Here is an 18,437-nt window from a genome sequence, read left to right on the forward strand (position 1 = left end):
CAGGTCTTTGTTGGGGTTCTCTGTGGCAAATAAGGTAAAGGCAATGTAGAAACTGACTTTGTCAATTTGGATAGTCCTCTGTATCAAGATCTGCTACGTGCTGGACAAAAAGCAGCTATTGGATGGTTGAGGGCCCATTCTGTCAGAGCTAAATGTGCTACCATGTGCTAGCACACAGAGTGCCTGTACCTGACATGTCAAGCTGTAACTTGGGCATCAGTCCAAACCTGCAGGAAGCACTGGTACCTTGACAGCCCCGTCTGACAGGAAGGACATTTCGCCTGCTCGGTTCGGCAAGACCTTTTCATCTGATCCAACTCCCAGACCCACAACTTTGTTCTGCTGTTGAATCTAAAGGTGAGCCCTTGGTAACGCTTTATCTCATGGATACTTTATCTAACCTCAGATTCCTCACCACCTACCTCCTCCTCCTCCTCCTCCTCCCTACTTGCTCGGGGGAACAATGCTTATAAATCTTAAGGATCCAGCCAGGTGCCAGGGCATACTCTAAAGGTGAGGAATCTTCAGTTAAATATCAGTCAAAGCTTTAACCGAAGGTAAGAAACTTGTTCATATGTGAAATACCTATAATTTAAACACCCTTCAGAAATATTGAAGGCATCAGTCTGATAACTAGACCCATCACACTCCTCTCTTCAAATCTTGTTTCTTCATTAATATTTCTTCATTTATCATCTTCCTCGCTCTTAATCTTTCACTGCTTTTCTTTCTCTCCTTGTCCACCATTTCTCATGTTTTATTCAGCTTTTAACAGTTTCAACTTCATCCATCTGTCCTTCATTTTATTTCCGTTTCTTTTCTGTCTCTTGTAAAGCATAGCCTTCCTTGTTCTGAGAATGGCACAACGAAGCAAGGAATTTAGAAAGTAGTGGGATCAGCTACTGTTAGTTTTACTTTTTCCTTCTCTTTTTTCATGTTTTTCTTTTCTCCAAATTTTTGTTATCCCTTGCTTTCTTTTCCTCTCTCTTGCCTTTTATCATCTGTTTACATCTTTCTTATCCCTTCCCCTGTTGTGATATTCGTAGCACTTAGTGCCTTTACTCCTAGTTTGCTTTTGATTCTTTTTTTCTTACTCTTTACATTTGCTTTGATTACTGTTGTTTATCTTTACATAATTACTTTCTTAATTAGGCCTCAGCAGTCATGGATCACATTCTAGGAATTCAATCTTCCCAAGTAGTTTAGAACTTCAGAAGTCTGATAGGTTTCCATATAAATGTCTTGGTGGATAGTATGGAAACGATGTCATGGCACCACTGGTTATGACCACTCTTGATATAAGAGTTCACTGAATGTCGTTAATCATTTAATTTGTTGATCATTAAGGAGTAGGACGCTTTAAGGCCCTTTCTTAGTGACAGTCTGGTGGAGCTGGGCTTGACATGAGTTGGAAACATGGTCGCTGCTTCCCTTCCTGTGGTTTTTGCCTAGCTAGTCACTTGTTTACTAAATGGGAAGGAAATGTTTAATGTTGGTTGTAAGGTGTGATTTCATCTGTGTAGGTGAAGGGGCAGTTGCATTAAAACTCTTGCATATGAGGCATAGTATTTTGAAGTGAACTTGGGTTTTATTGGGGTGACAGCGAGTGACTGCAAAAATTGGGAAACCTATATAGATTGATCAAGGTTTGGTCATCGGCTTCATTTGTTCAATCCAGTGGTTTCTTCAGCCGTGACTTTTTGGTCTTTGTATAGCATGTTTATTTGCTATTATGTTGAGCCAAAGTACAAGCCAAAACTTAGTCTGGCTTGGACTTTCCAAATGTGCCAAGGACGTTTCAATGCGTATTTGGTCCAATGTAGAGAAAATGCTTGAAAGCATTTAGTTTTTCTGCTCCAGTTTGAGTAGACGTGGGAAGAAGCCTTTTTTGGAAGCACATATTGGATGGGTAATTCAGAGAAGGGGGTTGTGGTAGTAGGTGTGCAGTTGACTGCTCTATTGGCTTATTGAGTTTTGATTCTGTTCATCAGATCCTCAGTGGTATTGAGGTAATGGGGCTGTTCTAAAAGTAGTGGCTGAAGCTATAGACTGATGTACAATTGGCTGTCATCCAGGCAGGAGTGGAATATGGGTCTGTGGCCTGTTCGGCTTGTCATGTGTACTTGAAAGTATTCTAATGGATGACTGAGGGGAATCAATTAATTCTGCTCGACTGGCTTAGAGGGCCCGCTATTGATGTAGATTGAGCGTGCTTGTAGTGCAGTGTAGAGTAAGGTGCTTACCACTGGTATATGACATTATTCTGTCACTTTTTACATCGTAAGGACCAGTTTTGATGGCCTGCTGAGAGGTCCAGGATAGAGTTTAATGTCTTGATGTCAGGTTGAGCTCAGACCTCTTTCCAGGCGCTGAGGAATGTGGGCTCCCTGCGTAGGAAGGAAACTGGATTGGTACAGGGCAAATTGTTTGTCTCGAAGATTATAGTTGTCCCCACTTTTTTCTGGACTATAAAGACCAGCGAAGTAATTAGCTCGTTTGAGGGCTGCCAGGTTTTTTTTTTTTCTTCTTCTTAAGTTTGAGAGGAATGAGTGAGGAAGGATTGTCTTGGAAGCGGGCGGTTGATATCCTGGAGTACAAAAGGTGGAACCTCCGCTTTTAGTTAAGGTGGTTGGAATGGTTTTGTTGGGGGCAGGGTGTAGCCTCTGTAAAAAATACGGTTGTTTGTTCAGGAAGGGTGAAAGAATAGGAAGCACGAGCTCTTTGTGTTGGGGAGGGCACTGAGGGATCCGGCAGCATGTTAGATTTGTGTTGTGGTAAACAAAAGTGATCTAGTTTCTGGGCTGGATTGGGCAGAGCGAGATGCAGGGGCAAGAGCTAGAGTGGAAGATGATTTTGTGCCAGAGTTGGATTAGTGATAGTTTTAAGGCCTGCGAAATGGTATATAATTGGAAGTGATTATGTATACACCCTTATTCGAAATCTGCAGAAATGTATGGCGAGGAAGAGGAAGTGGAGGACAGATGACATTAAATCATTACATAGTGTCTCCCTTTGCTAGTTCTCCAGGTGCTGATTCACTTTCTTGGTCTCGTTTTATTTTTCAGGAATGCAAAGATAATAGACGGCAACGTGCTTTGGTATCCTTTTTGTTTTTTGCACGGTAATTGCAAAGCTGTACTAAATACATGTCAGTTCTCATATGCGCCTTAATGTGTACTGCTACGTTTTGGTATCATCATTCCCTATTTATAACAGCCCAAAGAACACTTCAACCTTGATATTTATGCTCAGTTACTCATTATTTTAAATGTACTGCAACCATTTACCTTCATTTTTTACGACTGAAAGCTATACTAAACTGGCTCAATAGGGCATAGCCTTATTCTGAGGTTGGCACAACAAAGCAAGGATTTCTAGAAAGTACTGGGGTCAGCTACTGTTAGTGTTATTTTTTGCATAATGTCAAGGACTTCAGGTTTCTTCCCACGAGATGATCCCTGCACTTTTTCATTAGCCATCATATCTACACTCTTGTTTTGTCATGTGCTCTCTATCAAATTGCACGGAGAGAAAATGTATCTATAAAGTCTTATGGCAAACGCAATTTTATAAAAATTGTCTTCAATTGTCATGTTCAGTCTTGCTCTTTATGAGTGCTTTATTCCATTTCGTGTTTAGCCAACACATGTTTTGTCGTAATAACGACTTCATCAGGGTTCAATATCTGAGCAGTCTGCATATGTCGATAGTACTGCAGATTTAAAGTCCCATAACGCAATATTCAGTCGGTCTGTTTAGGCACTGTCCCAGTGGGGTATGTACCTGTCTGTGAAATCGTCGAGTACACACCGCTGGAGACCACTTTTTGTGCATGGGAACGTTATGCAGTTGTAATCTGTACTTGAACGAAAGGTTCATACCGCAACTGTGCAGATTGCGCTAATATTGAGAGCTGATGAAGTAATGATTATGACAAAACATATGTTGGCTAAATGCAAACTGGAATAAGGCACTCATAAAGCGCAAGACTGAACACTGTGATTACGTGCGCCATGAGGCTGTACAGATGTTTATATAGAACCTTCCTTTGGGTTCTGCTTATGGATGTTGGGTGGTAAACCCCCCCCCCCCTCCTTTGTTGTGAGCCGCTTTATTGACCAATGTGTACTTATAAGTGTAATATTCAAGTGAGCCCTTGGGAACCAGACTCCCCTATTTGAGTTAATGAGAGAAATGTATATGATTGAAATAAAATCTTATGACTTTTTACAACTATATGTTCAAACTAATTAAGCTCTAGTCCTTGAAGCTGCAATTGTCTGTATGTGTTGCTTGCTTATTGACCGTTTTGCATTAAACCCATGTTAGACTTTATAGGCTATCCAGAGTGCTGCGTTTTCCGGCTATTACTGATGACACATGTCCTATCACTGCGCAGCTTTCAATGCACACATCCCTTCATACCTCCATGCTGCCTTCCATCGGTTTAGGGGCCGCATGTGGAGCTGTTGTCATTGTGAAGCTTTGTGCATGTACAGTGTAATTTTCATCCGCAACTGGCAACTCTTTTGTGGACAATTGCTCTTCTGTTGGGATGTAGACCAGTCACCTTTGGAGATGGGCATCATTTGATTGCGCATGCACACTAGTGTGTGGGAGGTGAGCTCTTGCTCTGCTTACATATGCAAACTATCCAGTTGCAGTATATCCCACTTGGTGCCAATTTGTTTGACTGCCTAACCATGATTTGGAAGAGGTCTTGCTCTCATAACCTGGGGAGGGGAGAAGATGAAGTTCTGCACTCTTGCTTTGCAGGTGTCTGATTGAAAATCCATTGATGCAATGATTGTTTTGCTGTCTTGTGCCCCTTCAGTGTATGTGTTGCAATAAGTAGCAGCTGCAGGTTGCCTGTAAACATGGGCATCCGCATGGCTGTTGCTGCACTGCTCTAGAGGTGAAGATGGTTGTGTGTTTGTGTGAGTGCTGTTAGATAGCAGGCATTTGCATTTATGCTCTACAAAATGTATTGCATACCTGTTTTCTTGGAATGGATGTTGTAATAGCTTGTGCATGTGCTTCTTCTGGTGTCGCTCGATCGTTTCCCGTGTGGTGGTGCGTTTAATCTTAACGCGTCCGCTTCATTCTGTTGTTCAGTTGATTATCCTTAACAGAGACACTATCAGGTATGGCAGTAGAAAGGTAAGCTTACTCTCCTTTTTGTGTTTTCTTGCATCCTCTTTCTTCCCCTCTGTGCTCTTCCGTCTTTCCATCCCTCCCTCTCATTCCTAGCCTCTCTCTCTCCCTTTCTCCACTATTCTCCCTCCCTCGCTCCACTTTTCTTCATCCCTCTCCTTCTTCCTCTCACATCTCCTTGCAGTTTGCCTCCTGCTCTCTTTGATAAAACCATTTAAAACAGAATCACTATTTAACATTTGATCTATCAAATTGTCAGAATGTTGTAAAAGCAACTTTCCATTTCAGATGTTCCTAATTTACACGTACGTGTGTGTGTGTGTGTGTGTAAATATAGTCCAATAACAATGGGCAAATTTAGCCGGGGATTTTCACTGTATTGTTGCTTTGAAGTAATGTAATTTATTAATGCGCTAAATTTATTGACGGCAAAGCAATGATTATATTTATTTATTTATATATATATATCTCCCTTCATGGCATCTACACAGATGTTAATGAATACTACACGGTACCTATACATGAGTCTTCAGCACCTTACAAAAAATATCTTTTTGCTCTTTGTGAAAATAAAGATAGGTATTATTGTACTTTGTAAATTCTTGTACGCTGTATTTCTGAAACTCGCAGGACTACAATTATGTAAACAGTCTGAAAGTTACTGTTCAACGTTGAACAGATCTAGAAACCCAATCGGTTGTTTCCTAAATATTTACAAATTGCTTTCTTTCCAAAGCATTAGAGGTAATCTGTTTAAGTTCTTAAGTTCCTGACCTCAAAAACCAAGGTCACTAATAAACCCGCCCCTCCCCCACATTTGACTTTTGGAATGTAAGTAAAAGATGGTTGCTTAGAGTTGAAATTCTCTTCGTTAGATTTGGGGGTCTCTAGTTGGCACAGGTAGGTACTTGTGACCAATAGGGACCCTCTCCTATAGTCAGGACAAGGGGATTACACTCCTAAAATAACCCCTGCTCACCCTCTAGGCTGCGTGGCGCAAGCAGTCAAGGCTTACTTCAGAGGTGTTGTAAGTTTAGCAATTGTGACCACATACAGTAACCCAGTGACAACACTGCAAATGGACACCACACAGGTTTTATATAAAAATAAGTAGTCTTTATATAGAGTTACTACAAGACCATAAACGACAAAAGTACACACTATGATTACTTTAAAATGAAAGATTTAATCTTAGTTCAGTTCAGTTCTTAGATGCAACAATGTACCTTAAGTTGCGTTGCGCTTCCATGACAGGCAATGTCGCAGCGATGTGAAATGCGGCATAGTCAGGTGCAATGAAATAAAGACGTGAAGATCTTCCAGATGCGGCACGCTTCTCGGGGATGCGAGAAGTCCTCGGTTCGATGCGTGGACTGCAACGGCGACACCGTTACGATGCAACGGCAACAGCTCCAGTGGCGACGCTCTTCACCACGATGCGTGAAGCTTCCGATCGATGCGACAACTACAGCGGCGACATCCAAGATGCAACGGCAGCAGCTCCGACGGCGGTGCGCTTCTCGGGGATGCAAGGGTCTCTTGATTGGTGCAATGCGACCGTTCCAGCGGCGACACCCTCCTGCTTTGGAGTTGCGACGGCAGGCACAGCGACACGCTTCTTCTCGTTGAGTCGCGCTTCCAGCTCCTTGTGACACGCAGTTCCTCATAAGGCCCAAAACAGCAGCAGGCACTTCCAAAAGAATTCTGAGGAGCTGTAGGGTGAAGTCTGTTGTCCCTGAGATTTCAGCAGGAGGCAAGCTCTTTTTTCCAAGCCCTTGGAGATCCTTCACAAGTTGAAAGCAAAGTACACAAAGTTCCTTTCTCCTTCCTTTGGCAGTAAGGAAACCACTGCAGGCCAATCCCCCCATGCAGCACTTCAGCTTGGGAATAGTCTCTCCTCAGTTTCTTCCGGTTCCTTTCCTCCGTACAGGTTTCTTCTTGTAGTTCAAAGTGATTTAATTTCATGGGATCAGGGTCCCAATATTTATGCCCCAAAATCCTTTGTTCTCTGAGGGGAGAGGGGCCTTTGCCCAGTCCAAACCAGTTCTGAAGCACTCTGTTTACCAGACATCTCCTTTCCTTTCACAGTGCATGGCATGCACATCAGGCGCCCCACAGGAGGTGGAGCCAGCATTGTGGAAGGCAAGTACAGTCCTGGAGCACTTTGTTTACAGGACTCCTTCTCTTCTTTCAGTGTGCAGGGCAGAGACATCATCCGCTCCCCAGGGGGTGGAGCCAGCATTGTGCAAGGCTGGCACAGCCCTGTTCAAGGTTCAAGTGCACCTCCTCCCTCCCATCTAGATGCAGATCTCTCTATTCACCACTGGGTGACTCAGCCTGTCTCCTGGAATTCCCCAGCCCTGTCACTATCAAAAACCAGACATGGGAATACCCAACCTAGCAGAGGCAGGTTTGAATGGTTAGACAAGCAAATAGCAACTTTCTATAAGTGGTATTTGCAAACACAGAATATTAAAATAAACTTTACTAAAAGATGTATTTTATTATTCTGAGTTCAGGCATGCTAAACTCTAATTTCTACCATGTTCTCTGAGACAGTTAGGATTATAAAATGTAATAATTCTAACAGCCCATTCAGGCCTATGGAGAACAGGTAGCCTTACGATAGTGAAAAACGAAAATGGCTGTAATTTACTATTAGGACATGCCACACACATCAGGGCTTGTCCTACCTTATACTTACAATGCACCCTGCCCTTGGGCCTACCATAGGGGTGACTGATATGAAGAAAAGGGAAGGTTTAGGGACTGGCAAGGGGGTGCACCTGCCCAGTCAGTATGACAGTACCAGACTGCACGCATGCTCTGCAATGGCAGACCTTAGACACATTTTACAAGGCTGCTTCTGTGGGTGGCACAACCAGTGCTGCAGGCCCACCAGCAACATTTGGATTACACGCCCTGGCACACTCAGTGCACTAGACTAGGGTCTGACAAGTAAACCAAAATAGCCAAACATGGAATCACTAATCCATACATCAATTTATAATAGGGAGAACTTGCACTGTGCCACTGGTTAGCAGTGGCACAGTGCCCAAAGCATACAAAAATACATGAGGCAACAGCAAAAATGGAAGGGAGACCCACGCCAATAGTGCCAGGTCTAACACTCAACAAGACGTCAAGAAGTGTTATTCAGGTCATTTGTGTAACTCACAGTTGAGCAAGATTCTTCTACATACTAGTAACTAGTGTAAAGAGTTCAGAACCAAAGCAACAAGATTTCTAGGGCCCAAAACAATTATTTAAGCAGTTGTATCGTGAACATGCTGTAAACAGGACAGTCCGCAGGTACATACTGTTTATAAGCTTGTCTTGTTTTGAGCTGAACCATTTGTCATAAAGCTTCAAATTACTGGAATGAATTGCAAAATTAATTCTAACGGTCTAATTGGAATAGCTTATCTTAGGTTGCATGACTGACCTTGGTGTCCAAATATCAATAATCATAATAATAATAATAATGAGTGTAGCGGGTAACTACTTCAAGTGAAGTGTCCCAGCTATAATAGCATACAGTAGAATGCCCAGATATATTGTTCAGATTATTAGGTCCTAAAAGTGTAGTCTTGTATGTTCAGTGGTGTGGTTTCTAGAGAGGCATATGTTTGCTTGGCAGCAGAACCGCCATTTTAGTAAGGGCTATTTTCAGAAAATATATCCAACACCTGATCTTTAAAAGTTTAACTTAAGAGATTTATTTTAAAACCTTATTCGTGGCCACGGCATGATATTATTTATGGTTATCAAAAATATCCAATCCTTTGGACACACGTTGTTGTACATTATTTAGGACATGGGGGAATCAAAACATGTCTCTTAGGTGGATTGTTTGGACTGCCTTAGATGTCTGTGAAACCTCTTGCTACCAATACTTTTTACAAGTGCCATCTGAACAGCACTAGTATAGAGCAAGTGGACTTTGGGTAAGCCTGCTTCCGCCCTTAGCTTTCATGTGTTTTTCATGGTTTGCCATTGCGTAGATTATCTGTCCATCAGAGCCATGGCACTTCATGAACTGTTGCTTTGTAATATTTGTGTTTCCATTGGTGACTGTAATCAAGAAGTCATTACAAAAATGGGGTTACCCAATTATGGTCATGGACCTGGGTTCAGTGCGATACAGAATACAATGGTGGTTACCCATTAATGTTAATCGACCTGGGTTGGTTACCCAATCATGGTCATGGACCTTGGTAATCAAGAAGTCATTTTGTTAGACTACAGAAGCAATATGTGTAGCTTGTAATTACTGTGGGGATGATTACGATGGCATGTTGTGGGAACGTTACCGGCTGACCGGTAGTTGGTGGACCTGCTTGCCATATTACGATCTGACCGCAGTGTAGGCGGCCCAAAACTTGCCTTTTGCCTTTGAGGCTTGTGCTGCGGCCCAGAAAAAGGCTCAGCACAAGCCCCAAGGGCAAAAAGCATGTTTACAAACATCCCTACACCTCGTGCCATGCTCCCCGTGGTGCCCTGCACAAAGGGCATGGATGTTTGGGCAAGCACCACAGGTGCCCCTTGGGCTTCATAGGGAATACCCAGGGGGACAGTAGGGGCCACTAAGTCCATTTCTGACTGCCTTTCTACGGCGATCGGCCCGCCTTTGAAAGGCTGTTGGAAATGGACATCATAATCCCTACAGCGGTGCCTGAGCAGGCACTGCTTCTATTGTAGGGACTGTGATCCTTCCAACTGGAAGCGTCAGGCAGTCTCTCCTACCAAGGCGGTCCGACCGACCGCATCGTAATCGTCGGACCGCTCAGCTGGATGGTGGTGGGAACGCCATTGACTGCCTGTCTGTGGCGGTCCCTCCGACATCCTTAGCAACCCCTGTATGCTCTCTAATGTATTTACCTTACTGACATGAATACCTTTTAATTGTTGATTTACCATTTTTGTTTAGGAAGTTCTACCTGTTTGTCATCATGTCATGCAAAAGCAGTTTACTAATCACTCTTGAAAGTATTCTGCAACCTTGTTGATGTTGGGCTTACAGCTTTCTCACATGCGCTTACTTACAGCTGTGCAGAAAATACTAACCTTTTTCAAATGGACTATGAAGGATTTTGCGGTTTGTGCCTTTTAAGATCACCACTTACAATGCAACTGACTTCTTACTAAAACTCTTCTGAGAGGGTACATCTTAACTCTGCTAGTGCCGTCTGTTCAGGAAAGGAGCTCTACTCACACCTTTCATACTGTCGGTGCCCAAGTGATTGCTTCATTATGCAATCTTCTTTTTATGACAACTTGGAATAGCACACAAAATAACAACCAAATACTTTCTCTATTGCTTCTCCATTGCATGTTTAAGAAAAGTGAGAGCTATTTGCTTTGCCAATGCTTGCCTTTTGAAGGAACCTGTGATAGACCGCTATTTTTGTATCTCATTTCTTTATTAGATGCATTGCCTAAGATATTTAGGTGTGTATTCTTGCTGAATCATGAAGAATGTGCACCGCCTTTACACCTTATTTCAAAAAGTATGTTGGGTTTAGACCCAACTGAAGTACAATGCATCCTATCTTCTTGTTATGGTCAATTGCGCAGAAGTCCACTTTTGAAGGTTACTGCTGCATTTTTTGTGAATTTCCGTGTGGTGTTTGATCTGGGTGGTTGGTGTACTTTGTGAAGCAAATTCAAGCACTGGTTATCTATCATTCGTCCTATTGTTGATTTAAATTACTTCCTTCTCGAACTAAGGTGCAGTTTGGGGAATACGTTTTTGCTTTTGTTCTTGCTCACTTAATATTTAAACTCTATCTTGGCTCACAGTTTTTCCTCCTAATTTGGTTACATATTAATGTACTTCTATCCCCTGACAATTTAGTAACGTTGATTGGACTGCATTGTCGGTTGTCTGCACTTAACTTATATTGTAGCAGAAATAAGACTGCCATTAACACTATGGAAGCGCCAATTGTAATTTTTGGGAAAAATGTATGAATGGAGGATGAAGGTTTTGAAAACTTCTGTGCATATCTATTATAAATATTGGAGTTTTTAGGATAATTTTAATTGTCCTGTGCTTGACGATGATGCAGGGCTCGAAAAATCTGAAAAATTGTACTAGTCCTTTAGGTCTAGTACTTTAAAAAAAAAAACTCCTCAACCTAACAGTAACCTACTTGACCTCCATCTATGAAAGCGAAGCAGATGTGACAAGATAACAAGATTTAAAGGCATCTTTATTGCTCATTTGCTTTGTGAGCTATAAAAAGGCCTTTAAATCTTGTTATCTTGTCACATTTGCTCCGTTTTCAAAGACTGAGAACAAAAGTTAGTATGTTTTTCCTACTCGCCAGAAAGGGCGAGTAGGACCTAAAAATAGCTCGACCTCATAAAATTTACCTCGCAAATGCGAGCGGTCGAGTGGATTTATCGAGCCCTGTGATGCCATAACTAATACTCTTAAAGCCATGAATGGCTTGACTCAATTTAACGTTAGGTTTTATAGGTATATCTGGTAAACCATTATCAAAGGCTTGTAGCCAAATGAATGCTCCAGGTTCGACCCTTTAATTGATGAAAGATGTAGAAAACTGGTATCGGCAAACGGAGCGATTCACAACTTTGCTCGTAGATTGGGGTGGTGGTCTCCAGTGCAAGTGATGAACTTGTATGTAGCGGTTAGCACTGCAAAAGCTTTATATGGAGCGGAGGTCTGGGGCTTCAACGATGCGAAGCTCTTACAACTGGAGGAGGATAAATTCTTGAGAAGAATTCTGAAAGTACCACAGGGCACCCCAGCAGGAATAACACACACAGAACTGGGGATACCTTACATCACTGATCTGGTAAAGATAAGGCCTGTAATGACATGGCTCAGGCTATGGGTAAATCCTGTAGCAGAATTAAGCAGGCAAATAATCAGCGATTGCCTGCTTAAAGTCAATCACCTCCATATTCCGTGGTTAAGGTACATTAAAGAGACCTTGGAAGCCATTAACCCCTTCCATGCTGATGACGAACCCCAGCCGTCATGCACTACAGTGCTCGTGTGCTGATGACGGCTGGGGTTCGTCATGGCCCGCCCGTGTTCGGCCGGCGGCCGCACACGGGAAAAATCGCGGCCGCATCGAAGGGGTTAACCACCCATCACTTTTTAGCGACCCGACTTCCATTACCCCTACATGCAAACATCAAATTAAAAGAGAACTATTAGATCAATTTGAAGCAGAAAGATTAAGCTCCGATTTATTAAAGAAATCAGTGGTGGCACATTGCCAAGTGAGAAATTGGGCGGGTATGGAACCTTATTTATTTTTAATGTTTAATCATCAGGCTAGATTTTTAATGTGTTGTTTTAGGCTTAACCTGTTACATCATATTTTAGCTTATCCCTCAGGTTTTACAGTGACAGTTGAGCAGAAGGGTGCCTGCGGCTGCGACGATAGGTCTCCGCAGGACACCCTTCATTTTGTACTTCTATGTTCCTTTTATCAAATGCCCCGTCGGAGATTTCTGGTTGATATTTTAAAGGAGGCTAAAATCCGCCAAGCCAAGACTGCCCTGAACTTTTTACAAATGGCTGCTGATACCCTTACTTTGTGCTCAATTATAAAATTTTTGAGAGTAACAGTAAGACTTAGGAAAACCCATGACTGAATAATGATAATTTTGAAATATTCTTTTTAACACTTTTAACAACCCCCCTGTGCAATATGTTTTTAAATCTTATGGTTCAGTCTCACAATGAATGTATATTTTTTGTATAATGCATCATTTGTATTATGTACTTTTTATGATGAACTTTTCATTGAAATAAAGATTTTACTGAACTGAACTGAATGCTCCAGGTGCCCTTTACATAGTAATGCCTGTAGTAGTCGAAAAATATTTAGCTCTTAAAATACTTCAATGTAAAAGTCTGAAAAATACAGCATATTCCACTTTCTGATAATATCGAAGCTCATGAATTAGGGCTTGAATTTTGGGATCTCGCTAGAGACCATTCCAGCTATGTGTTGGAAGGCAGCTTTGCATACAGTACTCCACAAGGCCAAATCTTACTCAAGATTGGATTGCTTTGGATTCCTCTCCGCCCCCTTGCACCTGCTTTCCTCCCTTTCTGTGTTTGACCCACCTACATGTTTTTTATGGTCGATCCTGCGAGCACATGCGCTCATTTGCAACACTGTTGTGTTCTGTAAAGGACTTGCAGCCCTCCCTTGCTTACCATCTATTGGTTCCAGCGTCAGTCTCCTTTTCTGCCTCCAAAATTAACCAGCGCAACCCAAACGTCTGTTCTGTTTGCCTTGATGGAGCAGGGACCAAGCACAGATTAATCAAACTTAATAAGTGACTGACTGCTGCTCCCGAAATGATTGAGGTGCTATTTCTCCAACACCCTTCCCACACACCACCCCTATCTTTTACCCTCCCCTTGTTTCCCAGCTGCTGTTATAAACTGATTGCAGTGTGTTCGTTTAAGAGGGTGTGTTTGGACAGGAGAATCAGGCAGTGCAATGCACATAAATATCACTCGAAATGTGCGTGAATTGGGATGAAAATGAGTGGCCCAAGTACTGTACTTCAGGGGCTGCCCACCATCCTCCGTCTCCCTCTGCCATCCCTGTGGCCACCTCTGACTTCCCAGTTTCCAGCAGCTGGTCTTGTCGGTTGGCAGGATTCCCACCTGGACAGGAATGTAACATTTCAACAATGGCATTTAATTGCAGTCATCGACAGTGGGCTGCCTGACTGTGTCTTATTCAAACAGGGCTATTACATTCTATCTTGTTTGAATTCTTTAATCTCTTAACACTCTGCAAAGGGATCTTAAGTGGATTTATTCAGGCACATTGCCGGTTAGATGATGTTTTCAGCTGATCATCCTCAGCACATGAAAGCACTGCAATGAACACGTAATCACAACTGCTGTGTGCCACTTTTCTAAAATCACATGCTCTCTTGCAAAGATTCTCTTTAGTAATTGTATTTCATTAGGGAAAGATGTGGCGTTACAGCCAAGGTGCCACCATGGTGCTGGGGAACCAGGTTCAAGTCTCTACGTCGGCTCAACATCCTGAGATTCTGGGATAGTCACTTCATATCCGAATGACTTCATATTAGTACTTTTGAGTTGATTTTGCTCTGTTTAAAACTGCACAAAACATTTTTGTGATGCAGAAACCCCGCTGAGGAAACAACAAAAGGCTTATAAACTTGCTCTAATGGCTTTCCTCAGAACCTCCCAGTGAAAACCAAAGAGAGCAAATCGCCTAAAAGGAAGTTCCACAAAGCCAATTGCAGCACATTTTTATTAAAAGCCATGGAAAGAACCAATAACAATAAATACACAGGGCATCCGCCGTGTTATATTTTTTGCGGTATAAACATTTATTAGTGAGCGTGGCTCGATTTTTGTTTTCCTCACACTGAGCTTGCTATTATTCAAGCAGTTCACCATTCACTCACCCCCTCCTCTGTTCCCACAGCCACGGAAAGCCTTTGCCCAGCTCCAGCCCACCTACGCTTCAATGGGCACTCGATCTCTGACGTATACACAGCTAAATAGAGAGGCTAATGATTCAATGCAGTCTGACTGTATTGGGGCTGCTTATAAATCCATCTAGCAGTAAACATCATCTGAAGCCAATTCAAGCTTTTGTCTTTTACATTTCTTGTATGTTTGTGTGAATCCTGATCATTCAGGGAATTGTGTAATTCAGAAATGGACCTCTTTCAGACATCATTTTGACTTTTTTTAAGGTTTTGCTTGAGATATACTCTACAATGACCAGCCGTACCATACAATGACAGCCTGTAACATACCATGCAATGACAGCCTATACCACCGAAGACAGGCCATACCATACCATATCATGCAATATTGTACTATACAATAACAGACCACATTCTACTTATCTCTACAATGGCAGAATATACCATACTATACAATGACCGGTCATACCATACCTTACTAAACTCTACCGTGACCAGCCATAACAAACATACCATACATTGACATGCCATACCATACTATGCTATACAGTGGCTGGCCATACCATACCATACCATACCATACCAAACTAAACTCTACAATGACAGACCTGACCATACTATAGAATGACAGGCCATACCACACCATAGTATACAGTGACCGGCCATACCATACGTCAAGTCAAAAAATAACTTTATTTGGTTTTTACAAACCATAAAGCATATACAACATATTTCATATAAAAAACTTTTTCAGTTCATAAAAATTCTACTTAGTTCCTTTGTGGCACCGAGCCATCAGTCTTTGCCCATTTTTATAAGTAAGCTTTCTACCCCTATCATAAATGTTATCCCCCCTACATATTAAAATGTTTGATGCGGCGCCCATCCAACTTGTCGCCGCCTGTCTGCAGGTGCGGATATTTAAATCATTAAAAACCCTTCTCAGCAGTTTCCTTCTTTCTGATTTCACAGATTCGCAGACACACAGCTGGTGGGTCAAAGTTTTAATGTGATAACCGCATAAACGGCATGCCTTTGTTTGATGCTTATTTTTCCAGGTGGGCGCCAAGTCTAATGAACAATGATCTCCAAATCTGTATGCCATGAATCTTTTTTCAAAGACATACATACCTCTTATGACAGGCCATACCAAATTAAACTCTATAATGACATACCATACCATGCTATACAATGACCTGCAATACCATAACGTGCCATACTATACTATGCAATGGCAGGCCATACCATACCACACTAAGCTGTTAAAGAACATACCATACCATTCTATACAATGACAGGCCAAATCATATCATAACATACTAAACTCTGACAGGCCATACCATACTATACAATGACTTATGATACCATGCTATGCAATGACCGGTCATACTATACCATCCCATTCAATGACTGCTGTAACATAACATACAAAGCCAGGCCACATCATACAATGTAAGGCCATACCATAACATACTTTACTTTATTCAACAACAAGGGAACGAGCAACTGGATGCTTATAAACTGCAGATCTGCAACCAAACACGCAACAGAGCTGGCAGAAACCATCCTGAACCATGACATTGATATCACGTTCATCACAAAAACTTGGTTGAATAAATCCTCCTACCGAATCATTGACATGCTATTGCCCCCGGGGTTCTCAATCCTCACGAAAGACAAAGAATCATCGTGGTGGGGGCATTGCAATCCTCCACAAGAACAGCATTCCCATCACTGAAACAGACACCCTCACCTATAACACATTTGAATATCTAACCGCCACCGTTATGGCAAAAGACAACAAAAAGCTATACTGTCATCTCCTCTACCATCCACCAGGCAACACACTCTGATTCGGAGAACACCTATCCGACCTGATAACACACTGCTCACTCTTGGACTCCAACAACATAATACTAGGTGACCTCAACCTTCATTGGATAGACTAAAACAATACTCTGACCCAATTCTTAAACAAACGTTTTCTCAATAATAATCTTATCCAGCGCTGCAAAGAGTAAGCTCATAACAGAGGCTCAATTCTTGATGCAATTATAGCTCATGAAGATACAGTTAATATCGACCACATCCTTCCTGTCGACTGGTCAGACCACCACATCATTCTATTTCACATTAACAAAACTCCTCCTCCCCTACCTTGTACACAGGAATTCCTTCATTGGGCGAGACATTTAAGACAGATTCCCCTTGCTGACCTGGAGGAAAGGGTGAGGACACCACTCCTCCCCCACCCCCCAACTGCAAATGACCTCTTTACAACCGAACGTAATACACACTGAAATGAAAAGAAGACCACCATACTAGACCAAGAAGCTCCTTTAAAACAAAAAAGAGTATGGAACTCCCAATCGAGATCCTGGTTCAATACAGCCCTAAACTCTTAAATAAGACAACTCCGAGCTGCTGAAAGACTTTGGCGGAATAACCCTTCCGTAACCCACCTGAACAGCTCAAACCAGAACTTAAGAAACCTAAAAAACATATCCGGAATGAAAAAGCTACCTACTTCCGCAGCGCATTAGACCATGCTAAAAACCATCCCAAAACACTTTTCAATATCATTAAACATCAAACATCCAAGTCACCCACAATAACCGTGCAGGCTTCCTAAGAACTATGTAACAACTTAGCCAATTTCTTTAATGAGAAAATCGCCAAGATTGAGCGCTCCCTTGACGACCACATCCTGCCACTCGTTGAAAGTCTGCCCTCGTGTAAGGAAGGAAACATCTCCCCCCCCCCCCACACACACACACTCCCCACAGGTGATAGAAGACATTAAACCCCATCTACGAAGCAGACATCACTTAAATGATTCTTGTTATTATCAAAGGCTCCTTGAACTCTAAGTGGTTCAATTCCTGGGACAGGGAAAAAACATATGCGATAAACATTTCCTAGGCAACTGCGAATCTTATAGACAACAATATGTGGAGGACTCAACAGAGACAGTAAACTAAAAGTCTATAAAACTTTTTTTTTATTCAATATTATGAATATTCATATTATTAAAAAAAGGGTTGTTTTTGTTCAGCGGAACAACAAATTATTACAATAAATCCATACATTCAAGATACATGTCATATGGTCAGCGTTACAAAACAATACATTGCAATTTCAAAGAACACTTTTATAAAAAAAAGAGTAGTAATTATCACTTAAATCATTAACGGGTCCAAACCCTCCTTCCATATAGCTGACCCTATTCCCGCTCACCTGGCAAAAAAGCTGAACCACGCCCTAGCCCCTCTCTGGTCCAAGATTATAAATAGCTCCCTGAGAACGGGAGTCATGCCAGACTGTCTTAAAAACGGCCAAGTAACGCCATTACTAAAAAAAAAAAAAAAAAAAAAAATGAGCACAGACCCAAACAACCCCAACAACTGTAGGCCCGTCTCCAACCTTCCCTTCTTAGCCAAAATACTTGTAAGATGTGTTCTCCTCCAACGCAACCAACACATGGACAGCAACAACCTTCTGGACACTCATCAATCGGGCTTCAGAAAAGGGTGCAGCACTGACACGGTGATCCTGAATGTTATAGATGTATACAAATCACTCGATGTAGACAGATGCTGCCTACTCATAATCTATGACCTATCGGCAACCTTTGACACGGTTGACCACAAACTTTTCATAAACGCACTCCAAGAAAGGATCGGAGCAGACGACGTAGTCCTTCCTACAAAACTGCTCTCAACAAATAAAAATGAACAATTCCACTTCTGACCAAGCCCCATAACCCGGGGTGTCCCACAAGGGTCAGTTCTCTCCCCATTACTGTTCAA

The 18,437-nt window shown here is 42.1% G+C and overlaps 1 protein-coding gene across 2 annotated transcripts in view; it reads left to right on the forward strand.

Annotated features, from left to right (window-relative positions):
* Positions 1-18,437, forward strand: part of HAUS5 (HAUS augmin like complex subunit 5) — a 308,992-nt gene that overhangs the window by 40,702 nt on the left and 249,853 nt on the right. Inside the window, exons 4-5 of one of the 2 annotated variants that reach the window (XM_086929970.1) lie at positions 3,066-3,098; positions 5,145-5,160. In XM_086929970.1, coding sequence (XP_086786096.1) covers positions 3,066-3,098; positions 5,145-5,160 — 49 coding nt within the window. The remainder of the gene's footprint in view (positions 1-3,065; positions 3,099-5,144; positions 5,161-18,437) is intronic. The other variant, XM_086929971.1, reaches the window with a different exon arrangement.

This window comes from Lissotriton vulgaris, chromosome 7, assembly GCF_964263255.1.
Source record: "Lissotriton vulgaris chromosome 7, aLisVul1.2, whole genome shotgun sequence".
Taxonomy (NCBI): Eukaryota; Metazoa; Chordata; class Amphibia; order Caudata; family Salamandridae; genus Lissotriton; species Lissotriton vulgaris.